The sequence below is a fragment of the Sparus aurata genome, chromosome 10, assembly GCF_900880675.1.
Source record: "Sparus aurata chromosome 10, fSpaAur1.1, whole genome shotgun sequence".
NCBI classification, from domain to species: Eukaryota; Metazoa; Chordata; class Actinopteri; order Spariformes; family Sparidae; genus Sparus; species Sparus aurata.
The window spans coordinates 33,452,131-33,470,522 of NC_044196.1; the positions used below are offsets into that span (position 1 = coordinate 33,452,131).

Genomic DNA, 18,392 nt, shown 5'->3' on the forward strand with positions numbered 1-18,392 from the left:
CCGTCACAAAGTAATGAATGCTTCTTAGAGAGGAGAAGATGAACTGTGACTGATAGAGCCAGAGCTCTCATGCTAATGATCACTGAATGATTAAACACATCTTACAATCATACTTTTACACATTTATTTTGACACTCAGCTGACTAAATGTACAGTATATTTTGAGAGTAACATTTAATATACTTAAAACAAAATTCATACAAAAGAATATGCATGTTGTAAAGCTTGCATATTCCATTAAGGTTTTTTTTTCTTTGCAAAAGCATGTTTCTGTCAACGGGGCAGGAAGATGATCAGGTCACTCCTTCAAATCCAGATTCTACTCAATGTATTGCAGTTTTAACACAATAAGAGAAGCCTGTCACTGTTAAAATAAAAGAGAGAAAGATAAGAAAAGACAAATCGGAAAAAAACTAACCACTCTCGTGGTCTAAAGACCAACTTTATTATCAATGTGTTTTGGCTTGTTTTCTTTCATACAACACATAACAAAGACCATGTAAGAAAAATATCAATTTAATATTAGTTGTCATGGCCTCTGAATGCCATGCTGAACTGTTAACTATCTGATGTCTTAATACGGTGCAATACTGCCCCCTGTGGACGCATAGATGAATGCAGACCTAACTCCCATTTAGTTAAGTTTCACTTTCGGATTGGGGGAAAATGAGAGCACATGGCTTGTGCTGCAGATGATTCTCATCTTTCTCTGTGTTGTAGAAAGTTTTAATTTTGTCATTGAAGCCACAGAGGGTCATATCCGTAAGTCTTTATGCTTTATAATTTTGGTGAACATTGGTTGTGTATGACAATCGATTTTATGTTGCACACACTGTAATAATTCAGCCATACATAAGAGGCCGATTTGCTCAGCTGTTAAGTTGTTAGCCATGTAGCTCAGATATTGTTCTGAATCAAGCTGTCTGTACTTACCTCAGTGATTGTGATTGTGATTCTGTTTGTATGGCTGCATTTTAAAAAACGGTATTTTTGGATATTTTGTTTTGCAGTTTCACTGTTGAGATATGTTCCTCAGTAAAGGTCAGAGACAATGCCACCTGTACGGTCTGTGAGTCTTTTATGGGCGTACTCGATTGTTTGTGCTAGCTGGATAAACAACTTCCGCACGAAGAGGGAGGCCAGCATATTAATACTCTCTATATGACCACACAAGCATCATCTGTCTGCAAAAACTCCACTAACATTTGGGAAAAATAAAGATTCCACTGTCCTTTGTGAGGAAAGTAAAATAATTCCCACATCACATTGTGATATTACACCATGTAAAAAGAAACACATTATGATATCAAGGGTAGCTGTGATCTTATTGAGCCTTCACCCTAAAAACAAACATCACTCATTTTTATAACCAACAGACAACCTTATAATACACAGAATCCTTCCAAAAATCTTAAAACTATCTCTTTAAAAACAACCTGCATGTTATAAAGCTTTTATATTCCATTCCATTGTTTTAATTACAATATTCACATAATGAGAAGAAGCACTTACGATTTATTTTTACATTTTTGCCACCCTCCTCACTTCAGCAAAGAATTTGAACTCATGTTCTCTATTTCTTTTAAGTGCAGGTCTTTAACATCAGCCGTGTCAATGACAGACCAGGGTCAAGGTCCTACTGTTGGAGTTGATGTAGAACTACTTCAGCACTCATTTATTTACCTGAAGGAGCTTTTTGCAGTGATAGCCCAAAAAGAAAGGTTGCATTTAGTTCATGTGGAAACATCCAGAGACTTGTAGACTTGTCTTTTTACTATACAGTTGACTTTGAAGCTCCAGATCAGTGGCAAAATAAGCAAACAGAGAAGTTGGGGTGCTGATTTACAACCATCCAGCATCAGGTCTTGTTGTATTAATGTAGTTCAATCACATCAACTCGGTTGTGCCAGGATTTTTTCTTTTCTACAGTAAAGACACTGCTCAATCAAAGTATTGTCACTTTGGAATTGCCCCAGACAAAAGTTGAGATTCTTGAACTGGCCTGCCAACATGATCCTCCTCTGTGGATGGCTTTACAACTCTGGAGAACATTGTTCCAAACATTTCCTTCACAGGTGACCTTAAATTCCACCCTCTGCTGTTGGCAAACAGATAAACACACCCGAAGAGATCTGGAAACATCGACATCAGATCAACGTTGGCCGCGTCCTCGGGACTGCAAACAGATAAAAAAAATTTAATTGCATGACAATTAAATAAACAATAAAGGAGCTGGCACTCATTCCAGGAATCAGGTGCAGTTTGTGTTAACATCGACTTCAGCAACAGACACCAAAACCAGCAACCACTTGAGGGGGCAGATGATTCAAACAACAGCAGTACTGTAACATGAAGGCAGTGGAAGTGGGGAGATGGAATGCCACATTTATGACTGAATGTCATCAATAACACCTTTAAGGCCCTTCATCATCTGTAACTCAGTTTGACTTACTAGTGCTCGTGGAGGTTTCGTATGAAGCGCAGGAATGCCAGTGTGCTGTCATCGTATTTGTTTTTGGGATCCATCTTCTTCACCAACTCTGCCAACTGCAACACCAAAAACAACTAGTCATTAAGTGGAATTAAGGAATAGAGAAGTTCCAGTTGTTGTACAGTTGTCACCTCAGTTTTCCACTGTTTGAAGGATCCATCCCCGACACATTTCTCCAACAAAGAAATTAATTCCTGGTCGGCATCTTTCCACTTTTCCACCTCCTTGATGTTTCCGATCCTTCTCAAGTATTCAAGTCTCCTGAAAAATAAAATGTGTTTAAGATGCTCATTTAGAGAAATGGAAAAAGAGACAACCTTTTTTTTTTACTAGTTATGTTAGGACTCTGTAGACGACGATGATGGTCCTTCACTCGGACAAACAAAACTGTGTACAGCCATTCCTGGCTCCCAGAAGATTGATCTTAACGACCTTAATGACCCCTGAAATGTTCTTCAGTGCCATCATTAAAGTGAAACTGCCAAAACTGCAAAAATGCAACCAAGGCTTTATTTGTGATTAAATATGAGTCAAACCTTAGGGTAAATGCATAATTATGACGAAAGAGGCACTTTTAAGATTTAACTTAGTTCCGTTTTCAGGCAAGCTAATTTTGAATGGGAGTGCTCGGGGCAGAGATACGATGGCATAAAAACCGCTATTTTAAGAACACTAAGAAGGCTCGACACAACATGAAACTTTGCTCGTAGCATCACCAGGGTCTCTACTCATGAACACGAGGATTGAGAACATTGTTTGTGTACACAGAGTTTATGAAAAAGAAGGTTTTTGAACTACTCTCGTTAGCCGCTGCATCTCCGGCGCGCGGCCGTCATGGCAGACAAAAAGTTTCGATCCACGAGTGTGACCATCAGGAAGGAGAGTAATGGTGGGGCGCTCCTCAAGCTTAGTTCCATATGAATGCACAGACAATTCATTGTTTTGTCGTTGGCAAAAAAACGTCCAAGTTAAAAAGGGAGCCTCATATTACAAACAATACTACAATCAGCAGCCGGAAAACGTGACATCTCGCATGGATAGTTGTTGCCGCAAGTCAGTATGCTACCTACTGTAACACGTCCAGGTTAGGCTACCCGAGCAACTCACAAGACCCCCCTACTATCCACTTACTAACTGACATAGTAGTAAAGGCAGACTTTTCAAATGCCATGTGCAATTTCACTCCATGTACAGATCCGTGCAATAAGTTTACAACTTCGTGATTCAAAGACTAGCAAACACACAAAGTTTAATTATGCACCCATCCCCCATCCCATCTAGAAGCTGTCGTCTCTAACATTTTGGTAGAATATAACCAAAAGTGCATTACCTCCACTCTCTCTGCAGCCACTTGTACAGCTCTTGGAATAGCATTTTTCTTTAAAAACGCTTTCTTTGGTTTCCCGAGTGTTGGAGTCATTGTGAAATCGTCATGGTCAAAGTGGTCACTACAAACTCGGCAGTCCTTCTTTCTTAGCGTCTCGATCGGCGTGTTGATGTTGACTTGCAAACCAATTAGCCACTGATGATTCAGGATATCCCTACTGCACCTGAACAGCAGTCTGGGAAAAGTGTCAGGAATATTACTTTTCATCTTCTTCCCACATCCAGGAAAAGCACAAAAATTAACCATCTTGATTTACACTGTGACAACTTCGGTGTCTCCTCTCGACCTTCTTCGCTTTTGTGCTGTGTTTGTGTCTCTCAGGTCACCGGTAGCATACTGACTTGCTGCAACAACTATCCATGCGAGATGTCACGTGACTTTTCTGGCTGCTGATTGTAGTATTGTTTGTAATATGAGACTCCCTTTTCTGTCAATGTTGCTTTTCGCTAACGACAAAACAATGAATTATCCGTGCATTCATATGGAACTAAGCTTGAGGAGCGCCCCACCATTACTCTCCTTCCTGATGGTCGCACTCGTGGATCGACACTTTTTGCCTGCCATGACGGCCGCGCGCCGGAGATGCAGCAGCTAACGAGAGTAGTTAAAAAACCTTCTTTTTCATAAACTCTGTGTACACAAACAATGTTCTCAATGCTCATATTCATGAGTAGAGACCCTGGTGATGCTACGAGCAAAGTTTCATGTTGTGTCGAGCCTTCTTAGTGTTTTAAAAATAGAGATTTTGATGCCATCGTATCCCTGCCCCGAGCACTCCCGTTCAAAATTAGCTTGCCTGAAAACGAGACTACGGTAAATCTTAAAAGTGCCTCTTTCGTCATAATTATGCATTTACCTGAAGGTTAGACTCATATTCAATCACAAATAAAGCCTTGGTTGCATTTTGGCGAGAGTTTAACTTTAGGTCAAATGCTCAATTAGTCCAGTAGCTTAGTTTCACACATACAAAACTAACTCCCATCAAACAAGGGTCCATGTTAGGTCTGGTTGTGTTTGGTACGAATTAGCATCTACATTATTAGCATGCTATCATGCAAGACTAAGATGGTGACCATAATAAACAACATACCTTCGAGTATCAGCATGTTAGCATTGTCATTGTCAACCTGTTAGCATGCTGATGTTAGCACTGAGCAGAAAGCTCCACTGTGCCTTTAAGAACGGCCTCACTGAGCCACTCGTGGGCATCGACTCTTGTTAACACAATGCGAGCTGCTGTACACAGAAATAAAAGGTAACAATGAAACTGATGCTACCTCTCAGGTTTCCAGAAGAAGGGATGACTCAAGCATTCTTCCACTGTAGGTCTCTTTTTTGGTTCCTTGTGGATCATCAACTCGATGAGGTCCTTTGCCACCACATCTTCAACATGGTCCAAAGTGTACAAACCTTCATCAATGTTGTTCTCACATTTATGAAGCTTGTCGCCGAAAGGATGGTGTCCTTCAGAGAGGATGTAATAAATCAGCATCCCTGCCACCTAAAAAATAAACAGATCATTTGTGCAATGATAGGAGTATTCTTCAATTATTCATCAATGCAGTTTGTGTCGCAGTAAAACTGACCTGTACATCGGTGTTTGACTTGTATCGTATGTCAGCTTCGTCTGTTAAAGTCTCCCTGGCCTTCCAGCATCTTGTTCCTGCACTGCCTGTGCAATAAGTTGTTTGGCCTTTGAGTAGCCGTCTACTGATGCCAAAATCTGCTAATCTCGCCCTCCCCTTAACATCTACGGGACAAATCACAAAAAGGTATAATAAGTATAGATTTGGAATACTGTTGCTGTCATTCTGAATTTCTGATTTAATTTCATTACTCCAATACATTTAGAACTTTTCCTTACCAATCAAAACATTCTGTGGTTTGAGATCACGGTGGAGAATTGGAGGATTTTGACAGTGAAGCACTTTTAAACTCTCCAGAACCTGATAGACAAGTTTCTCTTTCTGCAGACCACCATCATTGTTTCTGATGTATTCTTCCAGGGTGTATTCACAAAGCTGAAGACCAAGATATCCAAAGTTCTCATCCTCTGCAAAGTCAACGTATCGTACAATAGATGGATGATCAAGTTCTGGAAGTCGTAGAAATCCCTCCTCATTCCTCAGCGTTTGATAGTTGCTTTTTTTCATTCTCTTGATAGCAACCTCAGTGCCATCATCTCTCAGCCCCAAGAAGACGTCAGTACCATCACTGACCTCTGCTATGCGGAACTCTTCATCATTCACATACTTCATGCTCCCAACTCTGGTTACTCTGCTTCCATCAGTGCTAACCAGCTTCTGTAATTTTTCTCTCCACCTCTTGCTGATTTGTAGCCATGTGTGTGTATCTGATGACACAGTGGTGTTGGAGTGGAGTGGCTGAACATTTGAAGTTGACTCCACAACAGGAATTGATGTTGGATCAGTTGTTTCACTCAAATACTTGTCATTTGGGTCTTCTTCCTTGTCTGATATGTCAATATTCTTGTTATTCTTTGTCTTCTTGTTGGTCTTCTCTTTCCTCGGCCCAGGTGAGGCTGTACAGTCCTCACGTTCCACGTTTGGTTTGCTAAAATAATTGTTCAGTCGTCTGAGAACTTCTTTCAGCTTGTCATTGTTGGTCATTTCTGCAGACATCAGTATGTCCTCAGGCACTGCAGTTATCCCCACTGATGTAAAGATTTCACCCACATGTTCAACTGAAAGTAAGTTTGCAAATACACCATATGTGAAGACTCTGATCTCTGAGTGGTGATGGACCTTGACAAAAGGAGCAACTGCTTTGCACAATTTCTTGACAAAGTTCAGATCCCAGCCATCTGTGCCTTTTGTTTTCTGTGTTATCACATACAGTGTTTGCAGAACAGTTTCACACACATCAGGTCTCTCTTTTAAGCGAAGCCTGTCCAGTAGTTTGGGGACTAAAGCTTGTGCTTGTTCATTTGTTATTTCCTCCACAGTACACAGAACTGCATGTAAAGTAATAATAGTGTCATGTACATATTCCTTGCGAATGTTTGGAATGCGTCTGACTGCTCCTTCAATGTAGGTGTTCAGATTTCCAGTGTCCTTCAGCCATTTGATACTTCCCTGGCGGTATTTCTCTCCATCTGGCCCAGGTTCAGTAAAAAGAACTTCATTAATGGTCAGATGGGTCTGAGGATGCTCCAACAGCATGTGACTGTGAAAAGTTTTGAACACTTGTTCAGGTGTTTTACTTTGCACAGCAATTTCCACATCAAGAAAATATCTGATTTCAGAGCATAATTTATCTCCTTTCGATGCGAGCTTGTGAATCAGCCGAGTTATTTTCACATTGTCAGTCACATGTTGAGGATGAGTGCCATCTAAGTGTGTCACCAGTGCACCAGCAGAGATGAGCACTTTTGCAACGTCATGTCGGTTGTTGATGGCAGCAGTGTGCAGTGGTGTGTATGGATGTAGATCCCATCCATCTGGATAAGCTCTTGCTTCAAGCAGTTCCTCCACAAAATCAAGTGGTGCATCATACATTGAGACATAATGCAGAGGTGTGAAGCCTTGCTCTGAAACATTGTTTGGGTTTGCACCCTGCCGCAAAAGGAAAGTAAAAATATCCCAGTTGTGAGTTACAACAGCAGCAGTCAGTGGGGTTATGTAGTCATTACACGTTGTGCATGGGTAAAGTTCATTTATGTCGTTCTCCTTAAGTAATCTTTTTAGCCTCTTGAGGTTGTTGTCAAATACACACTGTATTATACGATGTGTTCCTATTGGGGGTGCTGCCAGTTGGAACTGTGGGTTGATATTCATTTCTTTTCTTCAGTGTAACTGTGAAAAAGAAAAAGTTATAATATTACTGTTATATGAGGTATGAATCATATCATTTTCACATTAAATCTTATTTAAAATAATTTTATTAAGGTGAGGTACAAATCCATCACAAGCCATTCCCTGTAACGACATATAAGTACCAGAAGTAATGCAAAATAATTTCTACAACTTGAAAAGTCATCCAGCTACTACACTTGTCCTAACTTTTGTTAAGATTTATTCATTTAAATTTCACCTGACCACTGTGACAAATCACTATGCCCTCATGACCACCTGCCCAGAGATTCCTGTGCACTCTATCCACTTGTCTGATTTATGCACACTGATTTGAGTCTAAGACACTGTTATACAATTGTCGTGCACCAATACACTGTATTATTAAAAGAGCTGTACATATCCTATTGATAAACGAGATAGGTTGCAAGCATTTGTCCTTTTTATGGGGGGTTAATACATTGGAGAGAAAAGCCAGGGTATGAGAAAGAGCACAGCTGCTTTCCAATGGACAGGCAAAGTTCAAGAGATAACACTTGTTTCGCACAGAAGCATCGAGGTGAGATTTAGAGAGTCAGCCAGTTTCAAACAGAGAAAGTCCTTGATCAAGCTTTACTTAATGATACAATTCTAAATAAATGGTAAAAAGTAAGTTGTAGTTTGTCTTATCTCAAATGAACAAATACGTAGTGCAACACCTTTCCCTCACTGAACTTTAGAATTTAAACTTCCTCCTTCAGGTCTGCAACAGGAGTTAAACTTTGAATAAGCAGAGCTGTGGACTTTTCATTAATAGACTTTGGTGGTCGCAGGTACAAGGTGAAATATTGTGTTTTCATGTAAACTTTCATTCTGATAACTTCAAATAACCACAAGAGTGAAAACTAAAGGAGAGTAGGTCAACATGACTGTGTTTGTTTAAGGTGAGCACACTGATTATTGGTCGTGAATAACCGTCTGTTATTTTGACCTCAATCTTTTCCACATTTTTCAATGTATTCACTCCATTAAAACACAAAAATATTCGTCTCAATTGGGAATTCACTGTCTATTTTACTCATCGATAACATTCATAATTACAAAGATAATCGATGTTTGTCTGCCATTTTTTCCATTCAAGCAGAGGATGATGAATGTTAAATAAATCCCACATTCAACCTCGACTTCAACTCGCCCTTGTTTCCACAATCGCTGCTCAAGCAGACAAATAACAATTCAAACTCTATAAGCTGCTTTTCCACACTATTCAAGCAACACTGCAGTTTGGCCCACAGCTTGTATTCTGTTTTTTAATTTCACATCTGGAAGTTCTTCTGAACTCCCCTTCTATGATTTACAGTACAATTTGAAGGTGAATGTTAAGAGAATTGTAGGAAAATGAACTTACAAAGTTTAAGTAGTGTGTACCGTAGTATGAATTATGTTGATCAAAACTTAACAAGCTGTGCTTTATCTGTGTTTCTTCCTGCTTCTCCCTCTGTCCCGAGAAAGGAAAAGACCTGTTAGATGATGGGTTGGGCTTTTACAGGAAGTGGGAGGACTATCCCCTTGTAGTTTTTTAACCCTTTGTTAGGTCAAAAATGACCTGGTGACATTGTTTTCTTGCAATATCTTCTATCTTCTTTATATCTGACCCACTAATGGAAGAGTGTCGGGTCCAATCACCTTTCTTTAGAGCAAAGCTGGTCTAGTAGTTGGGGGACTAAAGCTTGTGCTTGTTCATTTAGTATTTCCTCCACAGTACACAGAACTGCATGTAAGATAATAATAGTATCCTTTACATGTTCCTTGTGAATGTTTCATTGTCACCTTTACATGTTCCTTCAGTGTCCTTCAACCATTTGATATTTCCATGGCGGTATTTCTCTTCATCTGACCCAGTTACAGTAAAAAGAACTTCAGTCATGGTCAGATGTGTCTGAGGATCCTCCAACAGCATGTGACTGTCAGAAGTTTTGAACACTTGTTCAGGTGTTTTACTTTGCTCAGCAATTCCCACATCCAGCAAATATCTGATTTCAGAGCATAATGTATCTCCTTTCCTTCCTTCCTTTTAAAGTTGTGAATCATCTGACTTATTTTTTCATTGTGAGTCACATGTTGAGGATGAGTGACAAGTAACTCAGTCACTGCTGCACCAGCAGAGATGAGCACATTCACATCATCCTCTCTGTCATTGATGGCAGCAGCTTGCAGTGGTGAGTGTACCTGTAGATCACATTCATCTGGATTAGCTCTTGTTTCAAGCAGTTTCTCCACAAAATCAAGTGATGCTTTATATAGTGACACATAATGCAGAGGTGTGAAGTTGTTCTGTGAAATATTGTTTGGGCTTTCACCCTGCTGCACAAGGAAAGTAAAAATTTCCCTGTGATGAGTTAGTTCATTAAGTTTCAGTTTTGGTCAGTCAAGGAAAAAAAGATGATCAGGTCACTCCTCCAAATCCAGACTTGTTCAATTTCTTGCAGTTTAAACACAATAAGAGCACAAAGCCTGTTACTGTTTAAAAAATAAAGAGAGAAAGATTATAAACGACAAATAGTTAAAAAAAACTCTAACCACTCTTATAATTCCCACATCACAATGTGATATTTCAGTGTTTATAAATGATGATACTGTATCACTCACTGGTGCTTTTAGATGAAGCGCAGTCCTCCCAGTGTGTTTTTCTGGGTAGGCTTGGTTATGGGTATCCATCTTATTGATCAACTTTGATGGAAACTGCAACACCTCAAATAATTATTATGAGTTGTTAATAACTGTCTCGTGCTGCTGTTCTCAAACTGTGGTGGTATGTGAGCTCCCTCTAGTGGTACGCACAGGAATCCAAGGAACATTTATAAAAAAATAAAATACATCAAAAACGTTTAGGAACATATAGTTCTTCATAAAATACAACAGAACTGTGAATGGCTATGACTAAACTGAAGTGTAATTCAAAAATAAGTTTTTCTTTCCTGTAATGAATATTTTTTTGTTTCAGCATGCTATATAGTCACATACATACGACATCCATGACTGCAGTAAATACCAAGCAACAACCTCGAGGGCTGAGAAATGAAGCCAATACAGGAGTAACATAAATTGCAGTCCCTCGAATGGCCACTTGAGGCTGACTCCAAAAGTGAGTCAATTTCCACTGCATCTCCATCTTTTTTTCTGTCTGTCTACCTTACTCTCTCTTCCTGTTCACAGTTAGTAAGATCAAGTCATTCCCCAGAAATGAAGATGAAGTTGCAGTGCACTACAAAAGTTCAGGGCAAAGATAACACGAGCTCCTTTAGAGTACGTGGGCATTAGTCAAGTTAATGCCCTGTCTACACAATATTATGAATATTTTGTGTGCAACAAAGAAAGTATGGGAAGTAATTTATCCTGTGAGGGGAGACTAGATGTTCAATTTATGTTGCGCTATATTTTAGCAGCCATAACCTGAACATAACATAACAGAACATAACGAAACATTTCTTCAAATCATATTTTCATACATCAATTGCTGAACTCTTACTCATTGTGTATTCAGCGTGTGTAAAACAAACTCAAGAAATAATCAGAAATCTCTTATATTTATTTAAGTTGTAAAAATACATATATATATTCAGTACTATTAAATTAATGAACAAGGTCTCTCCATGGACTGTTTCAAAATCCATGGTGTGAGGTGGGAAAAGTTCTGGGTTTTGGGTGAGTTGGCATAGAATGACCTAATGACCCATTATTAAATAACAAATATGTAATAGAATAAATAACACATTTTTGGTGCACTGCAAGAGGAGAAATGATCTTAATTTAAGACATCTTGAAATCATACTAAACATAATTATTTAGGTCCTCAAGTTTAAACTTGTTTTATATTCTGAGAATAACTTCCAATATGCAAAAAATGAAAACAGAATGTGTATGTTGTTAAGGTTTATGTGGAAAACTTATCTTAAATTAGATGAATAAAAAAAAACAACTTTGACACAATTGTTCTCACTTCAGTATAAGAATTTAATGCAACACAAAGGTGTTACCAGGGGAGATTTGGTCGTAGCATGTACATATGGGCACACACATACTGAAAACTTAAACAGCAATGCACATGACACTGCATATAAGCATATGGGGAAGAGGCAAACAATATGTGTAACTCAGTCAGTGTCATTTCTCTGTCAATATTATCAAGAGAGTCTGGAATCTTTCCAAGGTATAAAAACACTGATCCAGTCTGTAGTTGTTTTTAAGTTAACTTAACTTCAAGTCACTGGCTGGAGACTGCTGAACCTTGTAGAGTGTGAATTGCTCTGTAGATTGCATCAAGCAGTTGGAGGTGATGTCTTCTCTTTAACACATTTCCTTCAAGGGGGTCTCCGAATTCCACCCTTGTGTCTTAGCAAACTTCCAAACACATCCAAAGAGATCTGGAAACATTGACATCAAATCGACTCTGGCTGCCTCCTTGGTACTACAGAGGAAAAGGAACATATTTATTACAGTGGATATATAGTAGATGGATATATAGTAGGTGTATAGTATCAACATGTAGTGGAATGTAATAGACATTATTAAAAATTTATGAAGAACTTTAGTGACATTTTAAGGCCCTTCACCACTTTTAACTCACTAGTGCTCATGAAGGTTTCGGATGAAGCGCAGTAATCCCAGTATGTGATCAGGGTAGGCTTTGTTCTTGCCCTCCATCTTCTGGACCAACTCTGGTGGGAACTGCAAAGGAAAATATAATTAAGATTGAATCATACGTAAAACATACCATAAAGCAGAAATAAGAATTACAGTGTGACAGTTTTTATGTTGCAGTCACCTTATTTTTCCACTGTCTGAAGGATCCATCCCTGGCGTATTGTTCCATTGCACCAATCCGTTCCGGGGCAGCATTTGAATACTTTGCCACCTCCTCTCTGTTGCCAGTCCTTCTCAAATATTCAACTCTCCTGAAAAACAGTTTATTTTTGGATATTTGAATTGCAAAATAAAGAGAAGAGACCTTAAAAAATAATATTCATTGAAAATAGTGTTAGAGATTGAAACCGACAAGTCAGTGGTTGTCAAACCATATTTCATAACCTCTAACTAGGCATAGCATGGATCTTTACACCAACATGCCTACTTGACTGAACATGAACACTGTTTAGCATGTAGGTGCTCTATAAAGCATTAGCTGGGCATGGAGGTCCTTACTGCAGTGTGCTCTGTCTGAACTGCCCAATTGGTCAACATGGGAGCTGAAAGGATGTAGGCAGCACTTTGCTGCACTCCCAGCTTGATATGTAAAGGACAGAAATGAGTAGGGTACGCCAAAGAGTAAAATGTAAAAGTTCCTATACTGTGTATAGCCCACTTCTCGATTATTGTTTAGTTGTTATATCTGCTTTTTAGAGGCCTTTAACAAACACCATCTCCAATAAGCACAAGTGATGTATGTGGTCTGCAACAGTGTTTGGAGGGTGTTCCAGGTGAAGTGGTCCTCAAGGGATAATATTTCACTCTTGACCACAATTTGAAACCAACCAGATGAGTGCTAAAAATGAAATGAAAATAAGAAACAGGAAATTTAAGTCATCAATCTATCAATCATTCAGGTTTTCTTCTTTACCTGTCAGTGGTCCAGAAGAAGGGATGACTCAAGCATTCTTCCACTGTAGGTCTGCTCTCTGGTTCTTTACTGATCATCAACTCGATGAGGTCCTTTGCCACCAAATCTTCAACATGGTCCAACGTGTAGAAACCTTTATGAATGTTGTACTCACATTCAAAGGGTTTGTCGCCAAAAGGATGGTGTCCTCCAGAGAGGATGTAATAAATCAGCATTCCTGCCACCTTGAGAATTAAGAGAACAGTTTGCAATATAGGAAGTATTTTCTCCAAGTCATCAATTGAGTTTACATAGCAGTAAAACTGACCTGTATATCTGTGCTCCGCTTGTATCTTATGTCAGTTTCTCCTGTTAAAGTCTCCCTGGCCATCCAGCATTTAGTTCCTGCTCTGCCTGTGCGACAAGTTGTTTGTCCTGTGGATAACTGTCTACCGATGCCAAAATCTGCTAGTCTCGCCCTCCCGGTAACATCTGCAGGACAAATCACAGAAGACGATCTCAGACATTAAAATTATGGTTCATACTTAAATTCAAATAATGTTGTTATTTTCAAATATTTTAAACTTTTCTTACCAATCAAAACATTCTGTGGTTTGAGATCACGATGTAAAATGGGTGGATTATGACAATGAAGCGCCTTTAAACTCTTCAGAACCTGTTTGACAAGTTTCTTTTCCAGCACCTTTCTTTTTTCTTTCTTATTTTCATCTTTATGTAAACCCAACTCTTTTGTGACATATTCTTCCAGGGTGTCTTCACAAAGCTGAAGACAAAGATATCCAAAGTTCTCATCCTCTGCAAAGTAAAGGTATCGTACAATGGATGGAATTTGAAGTTCTGGAAGTCGTAGAAATCCCTCCTCAGTCTTCAGCTCCTGATAGTTGCTTTAAGTCATTCTCTTGATAGCAACCTCAGTGCCATCATCTCTCAGCCCCAAGAAGACTTCAGTACCATCACTGCCCTTCGCTATGCGGAATTCTGCATCATTCACATAAATCATGCTCCTAATTGTGGTTACTCTGCTTCTATCAGTGCTAACCAGCTTCTCTAATTTTTCTCTCCACCTCACGCTGACTGGTCGCCATTCATCTGTTAACACATCATTTTGGTCGTCTTGTTCTTGTTGCTTTTCCATCTTTTTCTTGGACTCAGGTGAGGCTGTACAGTCCTCACATTCCTGGTTTGGTTTGCTGAAATAACTGTTCAGTCGTCTGAGAACTTCTTTCAGCTTGTCATTGTTGGTCTTATCTGCAGACGTCAGTATGTCCTCAGGCACTGCAGTTATCCCCACTGATGTAAAGATGTCACCCACATGTTTAACTGAAAGTAAGTTTGCAAATACACCATATGTGAAGACTCTGATGTCTGAGGGGTGATGGTCCTTCACAAAAGGAGCAACTGCTTTACATAACTTCTCGACAAAGCTTCGATCCCAGCCATTTGTGCCTTTTGTTTTCTGTGTTATCACATACAGAGTTTGCAGAACAGCTTGACATATATCGGGTTTCACCCATGAGCAAAGGTTGTCCAGCAGTTTGGGGATCAAAGCTTCTGCTTGCTCATTTGGTATCTCTTCCATTGTACAGAAAACTGCATGCAAACAATCGATCGACCTCTTTAATTCTGTCTTTGGGATGTTTGAAAGGCGACTGACTGCACCTGTAATATAGGTGTTGACTTTTTCAGTGTCCTTCAGCCATTTGACACTTCCCTGGCTGTATTTTTCTTTACCACGGCCAGTGAAATTAAAGAGCATTTCAATAATGGTCAGATGGGTCTGAGGATTCACCCGCAGCATGTGGAAGTCAAATGTTTTTAACACTTCTTCAGGTGTTTTTCTTTGCATTGCAGTTTCCAGATCCAGGAAGTATCTCATTTTGCGGCATAATTCATTTCCTTCTGATGCGAGCTTGTGAACCATCTGACATATTTTTTCATTGTAAGTAATATGTTTAGAATCAGTGTCAGGTAATAATGTCACCAGTGCACCAGCAGAGCTGAGCTTTTTCATGACATCATCCCTGCCACTGATGGCAGCAGTTTGCAGCGGTGTGAATCGCTGTAGTCCACGAATATTCCATCCATCTGGATTAGCTTTCCACTCAAGCAGGGTGTCCACAAAAACAAGCGATTTGTCATTTGATAGTGAGACATAATGCAGAGGTGTCAAGTCATTTTGGGATTCAGTGTTTGGGTCTGCACCCTGCTGCAACAGGAAAGTAAAGATATCCCACTTGAAAAATAAAACGGCAGCAGTCAGTGGAGTTATGAGGTCATTACACTCTGTGCATGGGTAAATGTCATTAATGTTGTTCTTTAGTAATTTTTTTAGCTTCTTGAGGTTGTTGTCAATTACACACTGTATCATAGGATGTGTTTCTTTTGGGGGTGCTGGCAGTTGGAGGTGTCCGGTTATATTCATTTCTTTTCTTCAGTGTAACTGAAAAAGAAAAGGTTAGAATATTACTGTTACATGATCTATGAATCATATCATATTCACATTAAATTATATTCAACAACCTTGTATTTAGGTGGGGCACAAATCTATCAGAAGACATTCCCTGTAACTACATATAAATACCAGAGAAAACTTGAAAACTCATCTAACTACTACACTTGTCCTAACTACTAGAATTGCTGACAGCATTAACTCTGTGTTTGTTACACAGAGTGCCACACCTTTCCCTCACTGACATTTAGAATTACAAACTTTCATTCTGATGACATCAAATAACCACAAGAGGGGAAACTGAAGGAGAGTAGGTCTACATGACTGTGCTTCTTTAAAGTGAAAACACTGATTATTTTATAATATAATTTGATGGTGAGAAATGTGGAAAAATTAACTTACAGTGTTCAAAGTAAGGTGTCCACGGTAGTATGAATTCTATCTATCAAAACTTAACATGCTGTGCTTTATCTGTAGTTCTTCCTGCCTCTGACTCTCTCTGTCACGAGACAGGAAAAGACCTGTCTGAAGATGGGTTGGGCTTCCACAGGATGTGGGAGGACTTGCCCCTTCTACTCTTTACTTCCTGAACATTGTTCAGTCATCATAGCCTACATACGATCTACAAAGAGTGTCTTATTGGTGAAAGTGACTTACAGGTAAAAAAAATACCTGGACAGGTGAGCAGGTGAAGGCAGTTGAGCTGACGGCTGAGCAGAGAGATGCCGGAGAAACCTGCACATGAGCCAAGCAGAGAGACACAAACACATGAAACAAACCACTTGGGATCAAAAGGCACAACATACTATATTTGAGGTTTTATCTGGAGAGTCACCGGATGAGACAAGACAGTCTGGCACTGATGAGAGGTGAAAACCAGGATTGTGAAGAGGCAGTAGATACATTGATGAGTCACAGATGTGTCTCATGTCTACAGCAGTGACAATACACCCACAAACACACACACACACGCACACGCAGGGAAGCATCAGGTGAGGGAAAAGCAGTGAGGAAACAGGTAAAAACACAACAGGGTAAAAAAAAAAACTCCTGCTGTGACGCTCTGATGGCCGAACACACGATGTGGATATGAAGCCTGCTGACTTAAAATGGGATCGGCTGTCTTATACTGAAGTGAGCAATTTCATAATACGAAGACATATTATGTAACTCTAACCATAATGTAGACCAGTTCTTGTAATGATAGTGTATAAAGTAGTATTGTGTGTATGTTGGTAGTAAAGTATGATGGGCAGTGTCTTTCTGGGATCAAAGTAGATGTGAGCACTGAGACTGGACCACATCTGTAAAGTTGCTCTCATAAAAACAAAACAAGGAGCTGAAAGACATTAAAATGTTTCAGCCTTTCACAATAAAGTGAAACAGACTTGTGGGATTATTGTTGGCATTGCTGTTACAAAGACAGCTGACTTGCTTTTATAGTTTTACTAGTTTTATCCAATGACAACTCTGGACAAAATGTGAGTTTATTCATTCATTTCATCCATAATGGAGTCATGAAAAGCAGATAGAAATTGCACCAGGCTGCCAGACCGACTGTCAGTCAGCCTCCATTCTTCCAAGAAATGTGGTGCCTGGTGGCAGATAAACTAGCATGGTGACAGTGAGATTTATATGGAGCCGATCTAAACACCAATGGTGTCATTCTTGTAGATCAGGGCTGCTCGATGTGTGGCCAACGGGCCAAAGTTGGCCAAGATTAGATTTCTCTTTGATGCAGATTTTTCTAGCAAAACACATATAATCACAATATAATTTGAAGGTGAGTGTTAAGAGAAATGTAGGAAAATGAACTTACAATGCTGAAGTAAGGTGTCCACTGTAGTATGAATTCCATCGATCAAAATGTATCCTGCTGTTTCTTCCTGCCTCTGACTCTCTCTGTCACGGATAGGAAAATACCTGTCTGATGATGGGTTGGGCCTCCACAGGGAGTGGGAGGACCTGACTCTTCTACTCTTCACTTCTTGAACATTAGTCTGTGACTGTTCAGTCATCATGGTCTGCATACGTCTACAAAGATTGTATCCAGCCATAAAGAATACCTGCAGGCACTATTCTGGGTTAAAAAGCGGGGCAGGTAAAAAACTGTACATTAACAGTGAATATTTGGCTTAAAAGATGCTAGAGCTGAAACATGTTAGATATATGGCAGTAAAGCACAAAGCTACTTGTAGTAATGACACAGATATTTCCATATATTTCCATGAATAAAAATATTTTCTTGAATAAAATCAGAATTGTGAACATTGTGCATTCAACACTCAACTTATTGTGATAAACTAGAGCAAAAGGTTTGTCTCTCTCAGTTGAACATATTCATTTGAATCATCATCATACAAATATCAGCTTTTAGATCCTAATGTCCTTTGTTAATGTGTCATTATATTGTGAGATTTCCCCGTCACAAAGTAATGAATGCTTCTTAGAGAGGAGAAGATGAACTGTGACTGATAGAGCCAGAGTTCTAATGCTAATGATCACTGAATGATAAAACACATCTTACAATCATACTTTTACACATTTATTTTGATACTCAGCTGACTAAATGTACAGTATATTTTGAGAGTAACATTCAATATGCTTAAAACAAAAATCATACAAAAGAATCTGCATGTTGTAAAGCTTGCATATTC

At 39.3% G+C, this 18,392-nt stretch overlaps 2 protein-coding genes across 2 annotated transcripts in view; both read right to left on the bottom strand.

The window, feature by feature from the left end:
• Positions 1-418: 418 nt before the first annotated feature.
• LOC115590290 (probable serine/threonine-protein kinase ireA) lies at positions 419-9,207 on the bottom strand. Its single transcript, XM_030431621.1, has 7 exons — positions 9,078-9,207; positions 5,743-7,693; positions 5,465-5,628; positions 5,156-5,379; positions 2,623-2,752; positions 2,453-2,547; positions 419-2,176 (listed from the first exon to the last, which is right to left on the bottom strand). Exons 2-7 carry the CDS (start codon positions 7,673-7,675, stop codon positions 1,957-1,959), a joined length of 2,766 nt encoding a protein of 921 aa, XP_030287481.1. The 5' UTR covers positions 7,676-7,693; positions 9,078-9,207; the 3' UTR covers positions 419-1,956.
• A 4,167-nt stretch (positions 9,208-13,374) lies between these two features.
• Positions 13,375-18,392, bottom strand: part of LOC115590287 (serine/threonine-protein kinase ppk4-like) — a 336,079-nt gene continuing 331,061 nt past the window's right edge. The window contains exons 1-3 of the transcript XR_003985730.1: positions 13,860-15,658; positions 13,594-13,757; positions 13,375-13,510 (exon numbers count right to left, since the gene is read on the bottom strand). The gene's annotated coding sequence lies outside the window, so the exon portion shown is untranslated. Of the gene's footprint in view, positions 13,511-13,593; positions 13,758-13,859 lie in introns of the transcript that reaches the window.